We start from the raw sequence: 22,565 nt of genomic DNA, 5'->3' as shown, positions 1-22,565 counted from the left end.
ATGAAGGAAGTATTAGTATTATAGCTTTGGTGTTATACACCCCTTTTTTATATTTTTATATTAATAGTGAATAGAAAATTAAAGGTCCTGGATTCGAACAGTTTGTAAATATTTTATACTCCAGTTCGATATTTTGTTAAATTGTTAATCTGTCAACACAAAAAATCGAAATTTTGTGAAACTGTCTAACCGCATGTGTTTTCGATTCAATAACAATAATATGAGCGATCATGCATACATCACATAGTAAGATGCAACTTATTTATGAGCCAACATACAAAAAAGAAGCTCACTTGCTTGAGCAAACCGTGCCCAGGCGGCCGTCTCCCTTCAACATCTCTCCCTCCGTCACTAAATTCGGGATGAGAATCGGAAGAAGGGCGCTCAGGTCGTTCACCAGAGCCCCCCATAGGAGATCAATTCCCACACAAACCTTAACTTGCCCTTTTTCTTCCCTTTTCATTGCCTTTGTTTTCTTCTTCTAACAAAGGCTTCTGATTCTTGCTATGTTGACCTTTGGCAGATATAAACAAGAGAAAAGGATCTTTATGCCTGAGAAGATGCCTATTGTCTTGTCTGAACTACAGACTATTGGTCGATTTTTTCCTTTTTTAAAGTTTTTCACTATTGAATATGTAATGCTAGAGTCCAAGTGGGAGAAAATCCTCATCAACAACTCCATATTTATTTTTTCTCCTTTTAATTTCAGCACCAATGTCTTCAAAAGTTTATGCTTTATACTACTAATTCATTTAAACAGCAAACAAAAGGGGGCATTTCTGCAGAACTTACAATATTATTGTAGAAACAAATGGATTAATCCAATTAAATATAGGGATACATATCATTGTGGGATATATGCAAGAGTAACATGGATTTGCTTTGCTCTATCTACTACATACACTCATGTTTGTATTTGTATTATTAGGGGAAAAAAATGAGGAAATTCAAACAATAGAATGAATAGCAAATCACCTTTGTATGCTCAGTCATGTAATATCTGTAGGTCATCTTTGAATCCGAAAGTCGAGTCCAGTCAGAACAACCGATCACAGACAAGCAAACCAAATCGAGATTTCCCATTGTTCACCTGCCACGAGGATTCACTAGCTGAGAGAAAACCGCACTTGTGGCTGCATCGTCGTCTGTTCCTGAGTTCACTCCATCGATCATGCTCACGCTGTTGTCAAATGGCTCCAGCGGCGTTAAGGCAATGCCGGGGATATGGTTTGTGCTATTATCATCCGGCTCCATGAGGGCTGACGTCGTCTCCTCCAGCTGGAGAGCATACTCCAAGTTCCACAAAACATCTCCCATGGAAGGCCTATCGACACCGTGCTCGGCCAGGCATTTTTCTGCCGTCTCGCCAAATTTCTTGAGAGAAGCACTGTTTACCTTCCCTACAAGATTCTTGTCCATGATATGGTCCAGCATTCCCTTCTTTTGCCAGGTCATCGCCCACTCAGCAATATTCACTTGCTCTCGAGGAAGAACCGGGTTGAGGGCTGGTCTCGTGCAAAGCACCTCCATGAGAACCACACCAAATGAGTAGACGTCCGATTTCTCAGTCAGCTGTTGCCTTCTGAAGTACTCGGGATCAAGGTATCCAAAGCTGCCTTTCACAGCTGTGCTCACGTGAGTCTGATCAATGGCTGGTCCGGCTTTAGACAGACCAAAATCGGCCACCTTTGCAACGAAATTCTCATCTAGGAGTATATTGGTTGTTTTCACATCTCGATGAATGACGCTCTGTGCCGCTCCGGTGTGGAGGTAATGAAGCCCCCTAGCTGCACCGATGCATATCTCCAGCCGTAATTTCCAGGAAAGGGGTGGAAGATCTGTCCCATAGAGATGGCTCCGGAGAGGCCCATTAGCCATGTATTCATACACTAAAATCATCTCAGACCGCTCATCGCAGTAGCCAATAAGTGACACAAGGTGACGATGGCGGAGCTTGGACAACATTTCAATCTCAGTTCGAAATTCAGCAATGCCTTGCTCGGATCTCGGATTCCCTCTCTTGACAGCCACCCTAGTTCCATCCTCCAGAGTTCCTTTATACACCCTACCAAAACCACCAACACCGAGTAGCATGCCTTCATCAAATTTATTAGTTGCATCCATTATTTCTTGAAACTTGAAGAACCGGCCGAGACTGGAAGTACCTAACGAGATGCAACTGGCTGTACCACTCTTCTGAGAAACAGTGGACATTTTTGTCATAGTCAAAGAGTTTCCATACAAGGGCAGAGGAAGCCAAGAACTTCCTTGGTTGGCTTCCTTCGACCTACGAGCCACCAAGCAGAAGTAACACAATCCACAAAGGAGTAATGCAACCACAGCACCAACCACAGAGCCGATTATGAGACCGGTCTTATGCTTTTTGGGAGGCAGCACGAGGAGAGTATCCACGGGCAAGCTTCCAGTTAAGCTTTTGGCATCATTGCTGATCTTCATGATTTCAAGACCATTCAATATGGCATTTGGGAAATCAGCATTAACGTCGGGACCAACGCTTACTGTGAGAGTATCCGAATCTGCAGGAACTTTGGAGACAAAATCTGTGTAATATGGCACATCTAAGTTACCGGCTTTATTCGATAGATCCAGACTCCCAACAGCAATATCAGTATTGATGTATAGGTTGAATATCAGACTATTCAGAGATTTGCTCACAATATCACAGAAATGCACCCGCAAGAAATATGAGAAACTGGGATCAACTTGGAGGACCCATGTGATGTTGAAGTTCATGTTAGACACGCTCGCATCTCCCATGGTCTGAGCAGTAGCATAGACATAATTAGGAGCTATCTCAGGTGCAGCAGCATCACCATATTTTATATTCAAAGGGCTGACAGAGACGTTCGACGCAGAGCTGTTCACATGGAGATACTTGGCATCGTTCTCCCAAGTCCTACTCAAAGTGTCGTTCTCAGCAGTAATAAGAGGACCGCCCATATTCAGACGATAGATGGTCTCCAGAGCCAGCCCGGAAAGGCCGTCAAACTGACCATGTGGCGACACAATAGAAGCCTGGTCAGGAATCAAGCTGTCCGGGGCAGACACTACTTCAATGGCATTCACAAAGGCCACAGAGCCATTGGCGGGAATGAACGTAACCAACAAGCTGTTCGAAGTGACATTGACTGAGTACTCTTTGAAGAGATACGAGCCCTTGTAAGTGTCGAAACTGAAGTTGTGCAAAAGCACAAAATCCTCAGTCACAACAGTGATGGAAGACGAAGTCAGGTTCTGGCCCGAGAGAGGGTGGAAGTGGAGGCGAACCCAATGCCGGCCCTGTCGCTTTATATCAAATCTATACGACGCCGTGCTCCTGAAGACCCGGGCTGACTGGTAAAGAGGGAAAGGGGCGGTGGAGTTGGAGGCGGCAACATAAGAATCCCCACGGCTTTTCAAAGAAAATGAGGAATCAGGAGCATATGTTTGGCCAAGAAACATCACGTTTTGTGAAGATCCACAGGCAAGCAAGTAGTTATTAGCAGGTGTGAATGCAGCCATTGACACCCTACTACCAACAATGCAGAGCAAGAACACAGCTGCAATATCCATAGCTTCCCACCACTCCAAGCAGATTTTTCCAATCAAGATTGGAACTTTAGCAATCCCACAACTTCCCACAGCCAAAATTGATGCAAACAATGCAGTACCTAAAAATTCCCAGATCTATTCAGCCCATATAATAGCAGAAAAACAAATTGCATAGCAAAGAACAGAAAATTACCTATAAGAACACGGGATTTCAAAGGAAATGCACACAATTCTTGGTGAAATAACAAATCTTGAAGTTGAGAAGCAGAGTAAAAAGACGAAATTGAAGATTTAGCAGCGGAATTACTTCACTCAACGGAGCTAAAAAGGTGTTCCAATGGCGAGGAGTATAGTGAAACTGGGAAAAATGGATAGATTTTGAAGCAGTGGTGCTTCTTTCTGGTGCGAAATGCACCAGCTCTTTCCAGGCTGTTGATTAGGCTGTCAATTTACAGAGGGAAAAAGAGAAGTTTAAAAATAATGGATAAATTATTTTAGGACCTACAAAAGAAATGGAGCTTGAATAAAATCATTCTCTGCAACTGCAATTTGCAAACAGCTGTTGTCAATATAGATAAGGGATAAAATCATTCTCTGTGGCATCTTGCCTCTCGGAATAATGTGCGTGCGTGTGTGTGAAACAAAGAGGAAGACAACTGGGAATTACTGCAAGCTCTATTTTGTGGTTTTAAACTTTATCATTTTGGTCCTAAACTTTATTTATTGAATTTTTTTGGTCCTGTACATTTCAAATCGGATCACAATTGGTCCTCCGTCAACAATTCCGTTAATATTTAACGGTCAACGATTTTAATCACAATTTTGACCAACTTAAACAATTTTTAATTATTTAATCATCAAAATTATTTTTTTAAATAAAATAATAAATTATTTATTAGAAATAATTAAATAATTTTTAAATAATTAAATTATTTATTCCAACTTAAACAATTTTTAAATAACAAAATTATTTATGATTTTATTTAAAAAAAATAATTTTGATGATTAAATAATTAAAAATTATTTAAGTTGGTCAAAATTGTGTTTATCATAAAAAATCATAAATTATTTATTACAACTTAAACAATTTTTAAATAATTAAATTATTTATGATTTTATTTAAAAATAATAATTTTGATGATTAAATACTTAAAATTTGTTTAAGTTGGTCAAAATTGTGTTTATCATCAAAAAATCATAAATTATTTATTACAACTTAAACAATTTTTAAATAATCAAATTATTTATGATTTTATTTAAAAAAATATTTTTGATGATTAAATAATTAAAAATTGTTTAAGTTGGTCAAAATTGTTATTAAAATTGTTGACCGTTAAATATTAACGGAATTGTTAACGAAAGACCAATTGTGATCCGATTTGAAATGTCCAGGACCAAAAAATTCAAAAGATAATGTTTATGACCAAAATGATAAAATGGGCATATGTTCAGGACCAATTTTGGCCTTTACTCTTTCTTATATTTTCAACATTTAATGGTCATTTTGATTTAAGTTTGACTAAAATCATAAAATGGTCCTTAACATATTGCATTTTTTTTATTTTGATCCAAAACATTATCTTTTGAATTATTCGGTCTCTCACATTTGAAATCGGATCACATTTGGTCCATTTTGGACGGTTACGTCAAATTTTTTACGGTTTTAATTACCGAGTCACTAATCCGTCAATAACTGGGAGAAACTGATCTGTCACTAATCTGTACTTGTTTTCAATAAACATTCATTCTATTTTAGATTTGTATTACAATGCCTTAGATTTTAAATACTACACCGGTTTTATTTAAATTGATTTTATTATTAATTACATTATTTTTTTACTGAATTGCCTTTTATTTATCTATAAAGATGTCACTATTTTCTTCCATATATAAACTCTATGAATTATGAAAATCCAAAATTTTAGGTGGATCCAAAATTTGAGATGATCGAAAGTCAAATTTTATAACATTGAAGTGATAGGTACATTTAAGGGAGAAACCTTCTTAATTTTTATACTTTTGTAAAACCTTCTTAATTTATAAAGTCTTATTTTTTATTTTAAAAAAAGTTGTAAAAGAAGATGATTAATAATGGTTCCTTTCTATTTCCGTGATGACTTGAAATCTTTAACTTATTGGATTTTATTAATAGAGTCGTGCTTCATCATCTTCTTATTTTACTATGTTCATTGTACGGAATGTGTTTGAATAAACAATAAGCATGTTTTTACAATTAAAAATTAAAGATAGATTATAATAGAAATATTTAAAAATAAATAGAACATATAGAAAAATATAGAGAATTCTAAAAAGAGAAGAAAAAAATAGAATAAAAACTTTAGAACAAATACATAGTCTATATATTAGTGACGGATTAGTGACGGATCAGTTTCTCCCAGATAGTGACGGATTTGTGACCCGGTAATTAAAACCGTCAAAAATTTGACGGAACCGTCCAAAATGGACCAAATGTGATCCGATTTCAAATGTGAGGGACCGAATAATTCAAAAGATAATGTTTTGGACCAAAATAAAAAAAAACAATATGTTAAGGACCATTTTGGGACTTTAGTCTTTAAGTTTCTTGTATTTTTGGTGAGAGAATTCCTATATAAGGCCATTTGTTGTATTTGAGTGAATTACGAAAATTGTTTTGGACAAATGGTTGATTTTGTCAATTGTTTGAGTGTTTATTCAAAAAGATCACAAAGTTTAAGTAATTACTTCATGTAATACTCATCAATTTAATGTTCAGAGTAAAATGTCTAGTAAAAAGAATTTGATGATCGGAATATTGACGTGGCACCTGAACTTGTACATCGATTTTATACGTGTCAATGAAAATTGGAACTATATAAGTTCACTCGATTTTGTCTCATCATTTTTGAACATTTACTCGAGTATGTTGCTTTGTTATAATTATTTTTTATAGGACAAAATTGAGTATATACCCTAAGGTATAAATCCGAGTAAACTAAGGCCCCGTTTGGTAGCTATGTTACAATTAGATAAGAGGATTAATCCGGGTTTATTTGTGCATTTGGTAGCTATGTTAATAAACTTAAGTGTTTTATATCCGGCCCGCACAAAGCCCATTAAAAAATCTATGTTTCAGTCACATATGTAACCACCCATTTTGGCATGTTACATATCAAGGATGCCTAGTTAATTTTGCAAAATACATTTTTACCCATAATCAAGCCTTCTCCAGCCTCGGGAGCTCGCCGCCGCCTAATCCGACACCGGCGACGCCGCAGCAGCAGAGGAACCCTAAGAAGCGGACGCGAGCGTCGCGGCGGGCGCCGACCACCGTGCTCACCACCGACACCAACAATTTCAGGCAAATGGTGCAGGAGTTCACCGGCATCCCCTCCGCTCCGTTCTCCGGCGTCTCCCCGTACTCGCGGCGGATGGATTTGTTCTCCGCCGCCTCCGCCTTGAGATCCGCCGCAAATCTGGACGACATCGGCCCGATATACCCCCTCTGCCCCGCCGCGAATAAGATCCTCTCCCCTTTCTCCTCCGCTGCCGCGCCGCCGCAACTCCTCAATTTCACCATGATTGACTCCATAGCTCCGACGACGACGATCACCAACGCCAGAAGCGCGTCAAAATCGAGCATCAATTTGAGTGGCTTCGGCGCCTCCGCGGCGACGCAACACGGCGATCGGAGCAGGTGGAAAAGAGTGGAAACGGTGAAGAACAACGATTCGATTCACGAATTTGACGGAAACAACAACAATATCAACAACGGTGAATCGCTGAATTACAATTTGAATGGTGCGGAAAAAGGAATGGAAAATGCTGCTTCTTCCATAGCTGAAGGTACAGTGGCTTCATGGATATGTTCTTCCGAATAATTAATTAAGTAATTAAATAAAATTAATGAGGATAATTTTGACAATTACAATTTTAATCCTTATTTGTGACTTGTTGAACCAAACACTTGAATAAGATAACTTACAATTATCTTAATCTACCAAACACTCAATATATATTTCTTAACTAATTGAAACTATGATAAGTATCATGAATCGTATCATGCCTAGTCGAAACATGACATTGCTACCAAACGGGGCCTAACAGTTTGCAAATAACTCCTCATACAACATCAACATGTAAGTTTGAATATCACGTCAATATGCGATTGCCAAAAAATTGTGGGCATTTTTATTCCCAAAAATGAACAATTATACTTAATGGTGAGTAGTATTTTAGAGTAAAAACCTCAAACGATAGACCATAATCGACTATTTACTCAAATAGTTTTTGTATGATTAGATTCTCAATTTTTAGGTACACGATGTCGCTCAGCTAACACCAATCATTTCAGATGTGTCACTTAGCAAATTACAAAATAAATCACGATAGATGGTCAAAATCTGGTGATTATGGTTGCTCCAACATTTTCCAAAATCTGAATAATGAATTACAAAGTTTGATATTGTGCAATCATCGCATCCTTTTCTTTTCTGGCAAATTACGAATTGACGTGGCATCCGATTTAAAACACATTGCCACAATGTCATTTCAAATTTAATTAGACGTTGTCATTTTGCCAAAGCCGATTTGTCCACGTATTTGAAACCGACTATCACATCAGTGTATAATTTTCCTAAAGAAGGAAGGATGATGTCATTGCAAACATCTCAAACTTCGCGCTTTATTTTATAGATTTTGAAAAATGTAAGACGGAAAAGAATTCAACCATCTTTCATTGTGACAATTTTGTCCCTAATATGCAATGGCCTTTTCATGTTTTTCAACATGTTCATTTAATCATTGTTTATAATTCGAATTTTGAAACTAGAACCAAACCAGTCTAATTGATGCGCTAGTATCATTTCACCCCATTATGGCTAAACTGGTTAGGAATTAACAAAATTATGATGTTATGATTTGAACCGTTCATCCTTGAGCTAAACTGGCTAGGAAAATAACAAAATTAGTAATGCTTGAACCATTCATCCTTTGAAATTTGAATAATTATTGCACGTGACATGTGGTGTTTATAAGAAACACAATATATATGAGAGATCGTATCGTATTATTATAACTTATACACGCGGTATGCGTATATCATTATAAGCTATTCATTAACAACTACACTATTATTAACGCAATTGACGCACTGACGTTGTTATAAAGAACCCAATTATTTGACCAAATCCTGCATAATATTATTACGCTCTTCTTTTGATTTTTTTTTTCATTCATTTTATTCTCTGTGCATTTAAAATTCTTCGTGAAACAAGTTGTATGATTTGTGATGTCTTAAACAGTATTCAGTCCAACTATTCATTTATTATTAGAAAATGAGCCACTCACCCCTTAAAAAGGGGAAGGGTTATCCATACTTATATAGACAAGCTAGGATCATCATCAAGTCGATGTGGACAAGAAATAAGAGTTTTAACAATTATCAAAATCATGTCAATCGGACCAGTCCAACAAGGTTCGGGTAAATTCTATTCAAATTACGGGCTAATCGAGTTGTATTTTATCATATTATAAATATTTAATCATGATTTGAAAAGTTCGGGTTTCGAGCTAGCACAATGGACAAATCGGACGACTACAGATAAAATTAACTAGTGACCAATCAAACGCATAATGATGAAAATGAATTATATTTATAGGATGTAAAATAGTTAGTTATGATAATTTTGAGATACATGAAGGGGGAGAGGGGAACAACTGGTAGCAGCGTCGGTTGTCCCACACCGGACACGGCGCCATAGGGAGGAAGAAGAGGTGGCGGTGGCGGATATGGAGAATAGAGAAGTAAACTAGACTTTTGCCAAAGTGTAATTATGGAAAGAGCAGTTCTTAAGTGCAAGTTATGAGCTAGGGTTTGTTATTGGGCTGTCTCCTAATCGATTGTGCCTCATAAAACCTTTGTGACAGAAATAATTTAATTGTTTCGGCCTACTCCTTTTTTATTTAAATTGTATATGAGCTAATTTAATCGAAGATGTGAACTTAGTTTATTTAATTGTTAGAACTATTAGTTACTAAATTAATTGGACTAGATCCTTTTTCTTAGTTGAAGACTTGAGGATTCTAAATTAGTGGGCTCGAATACTATCGCCATTTAATTATTTCTCTGTTATCCATGCTTGTGTATTAATAACAAACTCATTAGTTCTTATCCCCTTATTTCACTTTAATAATGATAATATTACCTCCGAAACAGAAACTATTTTAATTTAATCCATCCCCTAAAAATTAAAATTTTCTAAACATTTTATTTAGAAAATGAACCCCACGATCTACAAACACTATTTCTATTTTTCGCTTACTCTCTCTTACTTTACTAATATTTTTATTCACCTCTCTTACTTTACCATTATACATTAAAACCAAAGTTTTTTTTTCTTCTAAAAGTTTCTATTTTTCATAGATGGGGTAGTATTTTTATATCAATATACTACATCCATCCCAGTTTAAGCAGACACATTTCTTTTCAACACACGTTTTGAGAAAATGATACTACTACTCTACCCGTCTCACAATAAGAGTAACATTTTGTCATTTTGGTACGTCTCATAATAAGAGTCACACTTCATTTTTATCATAAATGATAAATAAGTTTCACATTCCACTAACCCAATTCACTCACATTTTATTTTATTATAAAACCAATATAAAAAAGTGAATCTCATATTTTACTAACTTTTCTAACCCACTATTATTTACATTTCTTAAAACACGTGCCCACAATAAAAGTGACTCTTATTGTGAGACGGATGAAGTAATAAATAGTTAAAGTAAAGACAAAGTAATGTAAAAGATAATAATATAGAGGAAACTCTCATCTACATTGTTCTCTCTCTTACTTTAATTTCTCATCACTTTAATTATTTATTATTATTTTTCCAAAACACGTGTGAAAAAGAAATGTGTCACTTTTGTTGAGACAGAGGGAGTGTTATTATATACTTCCTTCATTCCAAGGTAGTTGAGACGTATTCCTTTTTGGGTAGTTCCAAGGTAGTTGAGTTATTTTCATTTTTGGCAAAAAGTCTATCTTTCCTCATACTCTACTCTCTCTTTATCTATCTTACTTTCTTCATTATAACTTACTACTCTTTCCACTATAACTTTTAGCATATCAATTTTAAACTGTGCCCAAAAGAAATGCTCCAACTACCTTGGAACGGATGGAGTAATATATTATCACTGAAGTTAAAGGAATGCGTAGCTTTTTTTTATTTAAATAAGAATTTTTCTTATTCTTCATCATCACTCGGCAACCAAAATAGAAAGGCTAAAAGAATAAAGTCAAAAAAGCGATCCGAAGATATATTAGTGTTTTTAATTCTAATACTCCCTCTATTCCATAAAAGATATCAAGTTTTATTTTGTCTGTTAAATGGAGTGAGAAAATATAATTTTTATATTAATGTGAGAATGAACTTTTTCCAGAAATGTAAATATGACATATTTTATGAGACAAACTAAAAATGAAAATGTGACATCTATTATGAAACGGAAGGAGTATACATTTTCTTGGCCAGTACTTATCTTAAATATCCAATGATAATAGATTAATATCATTGATGAATACCCATAGAATATGAGTATTTATTTTAAATTACGTAAAAATATGACTTGAGAGATTCCACTTGTTATTTCAAAACCAAAATCAAATATTGTGTTATAATGCTATTGATCAAAATCGTTAAATTCATACATATGAAATAATACTATAACACAACTAGTGAAGCAATGGCAACACTTTTCCTTGACCTATTCACACCGAGATATAGAAGTAGTAACATTTTTATTATAGTATAAAGGGAGTAATGAAGATTGGATGAAATTTACAATTCGAAGAAGCCTCCTCATCAAGTTTTTCCCCAAACAAGTTGAGTAACTAACTTTAATTTCTAAAAGTATAGTAAGTAATATCCTAATTAATAGAATGGTTATAGTTGAATCTCCAATCAAGCCTAACTTCAGCTGAGCCAAGAAAATGGTGAGGAGGCTTACGGAAGGAGACGATGTGGCTGGTGGCCATAAACGCCGTGACGCCAACCGACACCGTTATCTCCTCCATCTTCAGCTCCTTCAGCCTCTGCACGTACTCCTCCGCGTGCACTAGGTCCCACACTACCCCCACTCCTCCCGCCTTCAATACCCGAACCACCTCCCCGAGCACCCTCATTCTCTCTGCAGCCGCTGCTGCTGTCTTCTGCCCGAATTCCTTCCCCACCGTGTGCACGAACGCTGCTGACACCACCACGTCGAAGTAGCTGTCGCTGAATGGCAGCGTCCGCGGATCTCCCTGCCTACATCCACATTTATTTCTCTAATTTGTTAATACAAGTGCAACCAGCAGTGACGAAGCCATAATTTTTATACTTAAACACCTAAATTGTTACTCTATCTTACCTCATCTAAGTGTCCACTCTTTTTTTTTTTCACTGAGATTTAAAAATTGTAAAGGAAATTGAGTTAAAAGATTAGTAGGATACGAGTATCACTTTTATATACTACTTTTTTATCCAACAATTAAATAATCATGGTAGGGACGGATGGAGCATTAATAGCTGCGAATATTTCGATATTGTCGTCATTATATGTTAAGTGGATATGACATATATGGTAGGGGCTCCCAAAGAAAGATGGATATTACTCCCTACGTCCCACAAAGATTGTCTCATTTTTTTCATTTCCGTCCGTCCCACAAAATTAGTCACATTTCACTTTTTACTATTTTTGTTGTGGACCTTATATTCTACTAACTCAATCCTATTCACATTTTATTATAAAACTAATATATAAAAGTACGACGGAGAGTATATAATTAAAGGGTGATCAATAAAAAGTAGAGATACATACCGGCAAGTGACATATTCCTGGACGCCCTCGAGGCCGGCGGTCCTGAGCGTGTGGTTCGGGACGAGAGCGCCAGTCCGGGGCGGGGTGAGGCCGACGACGCGACCAGACGATCCCGACTTCTTGAGCTGGAGGGCGACGGCGTTGAGGAGGATCCCGCGGCCGCAGCCGAGGTCAAGGGCGTGCCTGACGGAGGACCAGTCAGGCACCGAGGAGACGACGCGCTGCGACATCTCCCAGTGGAGCGCCACAGCAGAGTAAAAGAAGTTGGCGGCGGCAAAGAGGAGGCACGCGGCCGAGAGCGCCGTGACGGAGCCCGCGAACCCGGCCGCAAAGCGGGCCGCCGCGGGCCCACGGAGGAAATGGTGGCCCTGGAGGAGCAGGCAGATGGGCTCGAAGTAGAGGAGGAAGATGACGGAGAGGGCGGCGAACCCCGCCGCGTTCATGAGGAGGAACACCGGCGTCTGCCACTCCTCCACGCCGTAGATCGCGTAGATCTGCGTCCAATCCCGGCCGCTCTTCCCCATCTCACTCAATTTTAGATCTTTACAATTAATAAGAGAGGAAAAGTAGGCACTGAATTGATGGATTCTTATAGTACTCAAAAGTGTATTATATATATACATGTGTTCTGTAGGTCTATAATAGGAGAAGAAAGGATTGGTTGAGTGAAATGTGTGTTGGACTCACCTTTGATTTGGTTTTTTTGCTTCTAACTATACATTGTTGACATCTTCATCTTCTAAATTCTACCAAAATGTGTATACTTATGTAATACACGAACATGATACTAGTATATTATTATTTGCAAATGGACAATGAATTAGTAGTAGTATAATTTACCAGTGCATTTGAATCCAACAAGTGGTAGGGCCTCTTTCCATGACCATACTTTATTTCATAGTATTAAATTATTATTGATGGCTAACAAAAGATTTTGCTTCTTCCTCTATGTGTTTGTATAATAATTCAACTGTTATGGTATATCTGGATAATCTTAAACTATGTAAGATTTTAAATTGTTTGTATCTTCATTGGAGTTTTCCTTGCCATTTTTCCGCAGTTACAAAAAGATTTAAGTACTGTGAATGTGTTGTATTGGTGCATTAATGGAACACTAAAATATAAATTACGAGAGATAGTATTTCTGTTAATTTTTTATGAAAAGAAATCATGGGATCACATGGTGAACTGACCATAGTTAATGATCAGAGGACAAATGGCAATTTATTGACGAAGCTAATTTATGAATAAGATACTCTTACCGCTAATCAAGGGCATATCTAGTCAAATGCGGACCGATTCTACTACTTTAAATCTTTAATTGCTTATTTTTCTTGTGTACAAAAAAATATATGATGAGGTGAGCTATCAGATTGGAATGATTCGTTACCAAATAATGGAATGGGTTTGATCCGATGATAAATTTGAAACAATTGATTAATATAGTTATAATATACAAATAGAGTGAAAACATACCTTATGTAAGCATTATCAACACATTTAGGGTTCATTTGATAAGAAAGGTGAGATATAAAAAGATATGTGAATTAAGTTAAGTAATGCGGGCTTTATATTAATATATGCGTTCATAAAATTTTTAAATGGTTGTTTGGTAGGTGATAAATTATCTAAATTTGTGTAATAGATAGCACACGAAATGACACAATTGCCCATCTTTAAAAATGAGTAGTTCTAAGTAATTAGCTCTTTCAAGTTTCAAACGAGAGAAATTACCTAAAGAAACAACGCAACCTGAGAATCTAGAATCATTTGAAGAGCAATTTTTTGAGAATCTAGAATCATTTGAAGAGCAATTTTTTTGGAAATCAAATATGCTTAGATCACGAACCATCAATGCCTTAGAGAATCAAAGAAAAAATTCATTTGAACCATTTGAATGAAAAAAAAATAAAAGAGAAAAATTGGTAAACAATAGAAACACCTCTGCTGTATTTTTCAGCAGCAAGAAAATGAAGAAGAAAAATAATTGTCAAAGAGAAACTTCAATCGAACCATTTGAACAGAATTCGAAGCGACAAATCGGACAAACACAAGATCTATACCTGCCCAGATTTTTCGTCATCAAAAGAAAAGGAACAGAGAAACCCCCCATCCAGATTTTAGAACCATATTTCACAAATCATAGAAACCACGGAAGAACCCCATCCCACATTCAACCAACATCGGAGTGAATCGCACCCCACAGTCAACATGCCTCGAAGAATCAACCACGATAGAAACCCAGGTCCCAGGCCATGAATTGGCATCGCCTAGCGATGTTCCAGTGGCCGTGTTCCGACAGCGCTGATGGGCTTGCCGGTGGTATGAACTTATTTTGACCGAGAGGAGGAGAATAATGGGAGGAGAGGATGAGAGAGGGGTAGGATCGGATATCTTGAGAGAATAGTTACAAAACCTAACAAATTTGTGGGATACATAAATGAGCACAAACAGTGTATTTTTGGTAAGTCGAGACAGGCGACATGCCCACGGTTCACGAACCGGCGGTTCCGGTTCGCCGGTTGGCGGAACCGGAACCGAACCGTGAGGCTATTTCACGGTTCCGGTTCGGAACCGCCGGTTTTCCGGCGGTTTTGGCGGTTCCGGTTTTCGAACCGGCGGTTTCGCCAGTTCAATTATTATTATTATTTTTTTTTAAAATTTGAAATTTGGCTTTATACAATAAATCGGAACAAGACAATGCATAATTCAAGCACAAATAAGACGAGAAAATGAAATAAATTTTATTGATTTTGAGTTGTAACGGACAACGAGTCAACGATACATTACAATTTACAATACATAAGTATACAATACAACAACATACAACAATATAATATAATTTACAAGTGTCGTCGCCTCGTGGGACTCGGAAGGTAAATAAAAAAAACATGAAATGGGGGGAAAAAGGAAAAATTGAAAAGGGCTTGGGATCAACTTAAACTTTCAAAGTTAAACTTTTCAAATTTAAGTTGAGTTGCCTACGTATCCACAATTTTATTGAGGAATCAAAGCCCACGTAGTTCTCTTACCTTATGATCAACCATTTTTTCTTGCAAAATGTTGCCCATTTTCTAAGCAAACACATATCAGCACGCCATATACACATTGCTGCATTTCTAATAGGGGCAATTTGATCTTCCAATGCAGCAATGTGTATATGGCGTGCTGATACGTGTTTGCTTAGAAAATGGGCAACATTTTGCAAGAAAAAATTGTTGATTCCGAGAAGAATTGTACTTGAAGATCATTAAAATATATTCCCCATTTGATAAATATCTTATTGGTGAAAAAGTGGGTATCTTTGAGGCAGATGGTACTGGAACACAAATTTATATATGGAATCTGGATGATACTTCAAGATCATATATAAATTTGTGTTCCAGTACCATTTGCCCCAAAGATATCCACTTTTTCACCAATAAGATACTTATCAAATGGGGAATATATTTTAATGATCTTCAAGTACAACTTAGCCGCAACAACGATACATTATAATTACAGATAAAAAAACATGAAATGGGGGGGAAAAAAATAATTGAAAAGGGCTTGAGCTCAACTTAAACTTTCGAAGTTAAACTTTTCAAATTTAAGTTGAGGTGCCTACGTATCCACAATTTTATTGAGGAATCAAAGCCGACGTAGTTCTCTTACCTTGCTTACCTTTTTGGTCGGCTGTGCTCGCCGTTCACCGCCCCCCGTCGACTCATTGCTAATGTTGAGTGCTCTCGCTTCTGACCTCGTCATCGCCATCGGAAGAAAATTCTTCACCATCACTCTCTACACGGAAGTCGAAATCCGGCTCTTGTGCTCTCATGTCCGCCTTTGCCCAATCGTCAAGTAACATAGTGGCTTCCATGTTCTTGGCGGAGAGATTGCTCCTTTTGTCGTCTAGGACACAACCGCCGACACTAAAAGCTTGTTCAACGGCGACGGTGGAAGCGGGAACGGCGAATATCTCCTTAGCCATGATGGAGAGTATCGGAAACTCTTTGTCATGTGTTCCCCACCAATTAAGGACGTCAATTTGTTGAGTAGGAGGACCTGCATCTTGAAAAATAGAGCGCGATTCCAAATATATATCTAATTCACTAGTCGCTCTAGTCCTATTGGTTGTAGTACCGTATAGATCTTGCAATTGTGATACTACGTCGGGATCAATCATGATATTGGTAAAATCCCCTCCACCAAAATCAAATGTAGACGGACTAGGAGGAGCACGTACCTGGTGAGCGGTGTTATACCGCATTTCATATTCCGCGTAGAGAGAACGAAGTGCACTATCTAACCTTAGTTTGATTTCATCAACATCCGGAATACTTAGTTCGAAGCATTCTCCTTTTGTCAAGCCCATTTCGCGGAGTTGAGAAAAATCCAAAGCGTGCAAACAACCATAGTACATGTCTAAAATTTTATAAACACCATGCAACTTCCACTTTGGATCCAAGCATTTTGCAATCAAAAACACATTTGGAATACGTGAAAAATATTTTAACCATTTTTCAACCATGTAAAACAAAATAGCCTTCAACTCAATGAATTGAGTATTTTTCACACAAGTTTTAAAACCAATTGCCACATACATGCAATGCTCCAAAACGCGCACAGAAGTAGGATAATAAACACTGGATAACTCAACAGTGGCATTTTTGAAAGCGCGGAATAATCGAAATAAATCCATGCTGTGGTCCCAACAAGCAGGTATCAAAATCAAATCAGAAGGAACATGAGGACAACTTCTAAAAAAATCACATAAATACTCAATGTGGTTCAAAGTCGACTCCAACATATCATATGTCGAGTTCCAACGAGTTGAAACATCCAAGCGAAAGTTGGTGTACCTGCATTGCTTACTATGACAATATCTCTTCCAAGCTCTACCAATAGGAGCTTTGTTATGAATCAACTTTACAACAGTTCTAATAGGATCAACATACTTTTGCCACAAATCGATCGCATCTTGAACACACAAATTCAAAATATGGGCAATACATCGCACATGAAAATATTGCCATCAATAACAGGAGAACATGCATTGATTAGTTCATCTATGCTAGCAGTGTTAGCGCTAGCATTGTCAAAACCAATTGAAAAAATTTTATTGATCAATTGAAATTCATTCAAAACTTGAATGATCAATTGAGCAATTGCTTGTGCAGTGTGTGGTGCGGGAAATTCCCGAAATGCAATCAAACGTTTGTTTAAAGTCCAACTGTGATCAACGAAATGCACAGTGATGCCCATATACGAATTTTTACAAAAACAATCAGTCCACACATCAGAACAAATAGAAACTTTATGCCCTAAGTTAATAATAAACGTACCTAATTGCGCCTTCTTTTCCATGCATTGTCGAACAACGGCCCGAGTCATTGAAGTTCGACTCAATTTTCTTGCAGCGGCATTATAAACTTGCCGCATACTCGACTCAAAAACATCGTTATCAAAAGCATTGAATGGAAAATGTTTCATAACGGCAAATCTAGACATCACATTAAGAGCATTTTTATGATCATATTTCAAAAGAGTATTGCTACACGTACCTGATGTTTGGGATGAACCCGTCCCACTCCCGGTCCCGACTCCATGTTGAAAGTTGAGTTGAGTTTGGGTTGGAGCGATACCAAACTCGACCGGATGCGCTTTCTCCATGTGACGGGTAAATGTACCGTATCCTCCACCCCTTCAGAATGTGTATACGTTTTCGCAATAGTTGCAATACACATTATAAGTGTTAGGATCGTTACTATCTTGTACCTTCTTGAAATGTTTCACCATGATATTTGAGGTTAAAGACCTTTCAGCTGGTCTAGGAGGTTGAGGAGGTTGTCCACGACCACGCCGACTCCTTGGTGGTGGTGGGGGTGGCATTTCTTGAACCTCTTCTACCTCCTCCCCCTCCTCTTCGTCGTCATAATCATCATCGTCTTCATCAACATTCACAGGGGTTGGACTTTGTTGGGAATAGGCACCGCGACCGGGAGCACCACTACCGGTACCAACATAAGCATCGCCTTGGGATTGAGAGCGAGAGAGAGAGCAATAGCATGTGCCACATCTTGCTCTTCTCGAGCCTACAAAATAATATTTGTATTGTAAATACAAAATAAAATTATGAACAATAATGTAATGTAATTCAAAATTAATTAAATTAGTAGATAATAAATATTAACCTGCCACTCATCCATGTTCATTTGAGAAATTTCATCAATAACGGATCTCCGAGATGGCCTCTTGGCCTTTCCCTTTCCCTTATCAACACGACCTTCTCGGGATGAAGACATATTGCTATGTAGAAATGTAGAAATATGGAATAATATTTTTTTTTTGTTTTAGCAATTGAGAAATGAAGACAACTTATAGAACTACGGGAACAAGTATAAGTGTATAACAATGCGTAAAGCGTAATAAGAGTAGCACTTGCGTAATTAAATGGAAGCACAATAGCACAAATGAGAAATTGGAGACAAAGAGAGAGAATTGGGAGATTGAAGAGAAAAACTCTTATTAACACAAGAGTGGGGTGAATGTAAATGAGGATAGAGGGGGGTATTTATAGATAAAAATGGGGGGGAAAATGGAAGAATTCGAATTTGAAATTTGAAAAAAAAAAAATTTGAAAAATCGGCAAAACCGGCGGTTTTTGGCGGAAAACCGCCGGAACCGCCGGTTTCTGGGCAAAACCGCCGGTTTCCGGGATGAAACCGCCGGTTCGGTCAACGAAACCGTCTGCAAAAGCTGCGTCATGTCGCCTCGTTTCTCGCGCCGCATCCGGAACCCCCTGAACCGGCGGTTAACCGCCGGTTTTCACGGTTAACCGCCGGTTAACCGGTGGTTCACGACCCAAAAACCGCCTGAACCGGCCGGTTTTTCAGCTGAAAAGCTACCGCCGGTCTGCCCCATCCACATGCCTTGAAAAACGCGCCCGAACGGCGGTTCGGCCGGTTAACCGCCGGTTCCGAACTGTCCGGAACCGCCGGTTCGGTGACGGTTCCGGTTCGAAATATCTTGAACCGGAACCGGACCGCGACCCGAATTCCGACGGTTCCGGTTCGGGAAAAAGGCCACGGTTCCGGTTCGGAACCGGAATCGGCGGTTCCGGTTCGGCGGTTAACCGCCGGAACCGGAACCGGTGGGCATGTCTAGACAGGCCCTTGAGTTATACTGGGCTTTGAGTTAACATTTCTATGTTATCAAACAAATAGAAAAGTCCATATATAAATCTATATCTTGGCATTTCAGCCTTATCAAACACGTCCTTAGCATTTATATTTGGTTAGATTTTATTATATCAAATAATATTATTGACATTTCTAATTTTGTAAAATTTATAAAATTAAAGCTTAGATTTGTTCGTTTTCTCCATACCTTTAAATAAATGAGTAAAATAACAAATCAAGTATTGATTTTATAAATTTTTTAAATCTAAATATGCCAATAATATTTTTTTATTGTATTAGAGTCAAACTTAACATATAAAATAAAACAAACCATGATAAACATGCATCGAATAAGAATGATGCTTACGTATGGTATGTAGCATATCATTTACTTATATATATATATATAGTAGTGATCTAGGGCAAGAGCCCGTTAACCACATAACTAGAGAACAAATCACAGCCACAAGATCAAGAAAATCAAGAGCTCTAGTATTAATACATGTAATTTTCAAATTTAAAGGAGAAATTAGTTCACTCTATCACAAATTTACTTCACAATAATAAGGTGGGGTATAATTGTCATTGCACAGAAAAATTAGATTATGTAAATTTTACTTCATTTGAAAGTTAACTTCACGGACATGAAGCGAGTGGATCTAATCAAGGAGATCGCGGCGGAGTTCGAGCTGATCGCGAACCGGCTGTCGGAGACGGAGGTGGCGACAGTGGCGGCGGCGGTGGAGCTGGAGCCGAAGCATCTGGAGGAGATCGCGAAGCGCGTGCAGAAGCTGACCGGGGCGAAGAATGTGAAGCTGAAGACGGTGATCGACAAGTCGCTGCTCGCCGGAATCATCATCCGGTATAGGAATTCCGGCTCGAAATTGAGTTTAATTAATCTTAGGTTGCTGAATGTTGTATGGGAATTCAAGAATTATTGAAGAATTCAGAGCTCTATTCATCAAAGCCAGAATTTTCCCGAGCAAAGGCGGCGATCGGTTTCAGCTATAAATATGGCGAAATTGAGCTACGGAAATTCTTGTAATAATAGTAATTGAAGTTCATCCTCTTCCAATTCGGCTAAATTTTCATTCTTAATTATTTATTTGATCAGAGAGAAATTTGTAAATGCTGATGCTAGAAGGTGTTTGATCAATTGACCAGCTGGATTTTAAGCAGATGATATGCTATTGCTCCTTTGAAGTTATTTATGTTGAGAAAATTTGGTGATCCTTGTTGCTTTTTTCTTCTTCTCTTTTGTGATGTTGTTTGTTGTAGTAACATAATGCTAAGAGTGATGTATTTTGTAAACAAGAGTGAAGTAAAATCACCGTAAGAGTGATGTGTTTTGTGAACAAGAGTGAAGTAAAATCACAGTAAGAGTGATGTGTTTTGTGAACAAGAGTGAAGTAAAATCAGAATAAGAGTGATGTATTTTGTAAACAAGAGTGAAGTAAAATCAGAGTAAGAGTGATGTGTTTTGTAAACAAGAGTGAAGTAAAATCAGAATAAGAGTGATGTGTTTTGTAAACAAGAGTGAAGTAAAATCAGAATAAGAGTGATATATTTTGTGAACAAGAGTGAAGTAAAATCACAGTAAGAGTAATGTGCTTTGTGAACAAGAGTGAAGTAAAATCAAAATAAGAGTGATGTGTTTTGTGAACAAGAGTGAAGTAAAATCAGAATAAGAGTGATGTGTTTTGTAAACAAGAGTGTAGTAAAATCATAATAAAAGTGATGTGTTTTGTGAACAAGAGTGAAGTAAAATCATGATAAGAGTGATGTGTTTTGTGAATAAGAGTGAAGTAAAATCAGAATAAGAGTGATGTGTTTTGTGAACAAGAGTGAAGTAAAATCAGAATAAGAGTGATGTATTTTGTGAACAAGAGTGAAGTAAAATCAGAATAAGAGTGATGTGTTTTGTGAACAAGAAAAAAGTAAAATCAGAATAAGAGCGAAGTGTTTTGTCAACAAGAGTGAAGTAAAATCACAGTAAGAGTGATGTGTTTTGTGAACAAGAGTGAAATAAAATCAGAATAAGAGTGATGTGTTTTGTGAATAAGAGTGAAGTAAAATCAGAATAAGAGCGAAGTAAAATTATGCTAATAGTGATGTGTTATGCTAACAAGAGTGAAGTAAAATAATGCTAATAGTGATGTGTTTTATAAACAACAGTGAAGTAAAATCATGCTAATAGTGATGTGTTATGTTAACAAGAGTGAAGTAAAATCATGATAAGAGTGATGTGTTTTGTAAACAATAGTGAAATAAAATCATAATAAGAGTGATGTGTTTTGTAAACAAGAGTGAAGTAAAATCATGCTAAGAGTGATGTGTTTTGTAAACAAGAGTGAAATAAATCATGCTAAGAGTAATGTGTTTTGTAAAAAAGAGTGAAGTAAAATCATGCTAAGTGATGTGTTTTGTAAACAACAGTGAAGTAAAATCATGCTAATAGTGATGTGTTATGTTAACAAGAGTGAAGTAAAATCATGCTAAGAGTGATGTGTTTTGTAAACAACGGTGAAATAAAATCATAATAAGAGTGATGCGTTTTGTAAACAAGAGTGTAGTAAAATCATGCTAAGAGTGATGTGTTTTGTAAACAAGAGTGAAGTAAAATCATGCTAAGAGTGATGTGTTTTGTAAACAAGGGTGAAGTAAAATCATGCTAAGAGTGATGTGTTTTGTAAACAAGGGTGAAGTAAAATCATGCTAAGAGTGATGTGTTTTGTAAACAAGAGTGAAGTAAAATCATGCTAAGAGTGATGTGTTTTGTAAACAAGAGTGCAGTAAAATCATACTAAGAGTGATGTGTTTTGTAAACAAGAGTTAAATAAAATGTCACTGACACGACAGAGCCTGTTTATTGCTAATTACATGGTTAAAACTCACTTAATTTGTTACACTTTCTAAGAGGCATCAATATACAAGCTGTCATGATTAACCTAAAAGATCAATCCATGGCCTAATTAGATAAGTGAGGTTGTTAACATCCTTTCTAAT

At 37.2% G+C, this 22,565-nt stretch overlaps 2 protein-coding genes across 2 annotated transcripts; both read right to left on the bottom strand.

The window, feature by feature from the left end:
• Window positions 1-776: 776 nt before the first annotated feature.
• Window positions 777-4,182, bottom strand: LOC121785994 (receptor-like protein kinase THESEUS 1). Its single transcript, XM_042184496.1, has 2 exons — window positions 3,746-4,182; window positions 777-3,671 (listed from the first exon to the last, which is right to left on the bottom strand). Exon 2 carries the CDS (start codon window positions 3,571-3,573, stop codon window positions 1,087-1,089), a length of 2,487 nt encoding a protein of 828 aa, XP_042040430.1. The 5' UTR covers window positions 3,574-3,671; window positions 3,746-4,182; the 3' UTR covers window positions 777-1,086.
• Window positions 4,183-11,319: 7,137 nt separating this feature from the next.
• On the bottom strand, window positions 11,320-14,809 carry LOC121786290. The gene is made up of 2 exons (XM_042184896.1): window positions 12,400-14,809; window positions 11,320-11,846 (listed from the first exon to the last, which is right to left on the bottom strand). Exons 1-2 carry the CDS (start codon window positions 13,020-13,022, stop codon window positions 11,468-11,470), a joined length of 1,002 nt encoding a protein of 333 aa, XP_042040830.1. The 5' UTR covers window positions 13,023-14,809; the 3' UTR covers window positions 11,320-11,467.
• Between the last annotated feature and the right edge of the window lie 7,756 nt (window positions 14,810-22,565).

This window comes from Salvia splendens, chromosome 22, assembly GCF_004379255.2.
Source record: "Salvia splendens isolate huo1 chromosome 22, SspV2, whole genome shotgun sequence".
NCBI lineage: Eukaryota > Viridiplantae > Streptophyta > Magnoliopsida > Lamiales > Lamiaceae > Salvia > Salvia splendens.
Note: the sequence above shows the minus strand (reverse complement) of the source record. Positions and strands in the feature narration are given on the sequence as shown.

Coding starts and splice junctions, on each gene's coding strand:
- LOC121785994 (XM_042184496.1), bottom strand. CDS start 3,573: ATGGATATTGCAGCTGTGTTCTTGCTCTGCATTGTTGGTAGTAGGGTG.
- LOC121786290 (XM_042184896.1), bottom strand. CDS start 13,022: ATGTATATATATAATACACTTTTGAGTACTATAAGAATCCATCAATTC. Junction 11,847..12,399: donor CAGGAATATGTCACTTGCCG/GTATGTATCTCT, acceptor ATGTGGATGTAG/GCAGGGAGATCCGCGGACGC.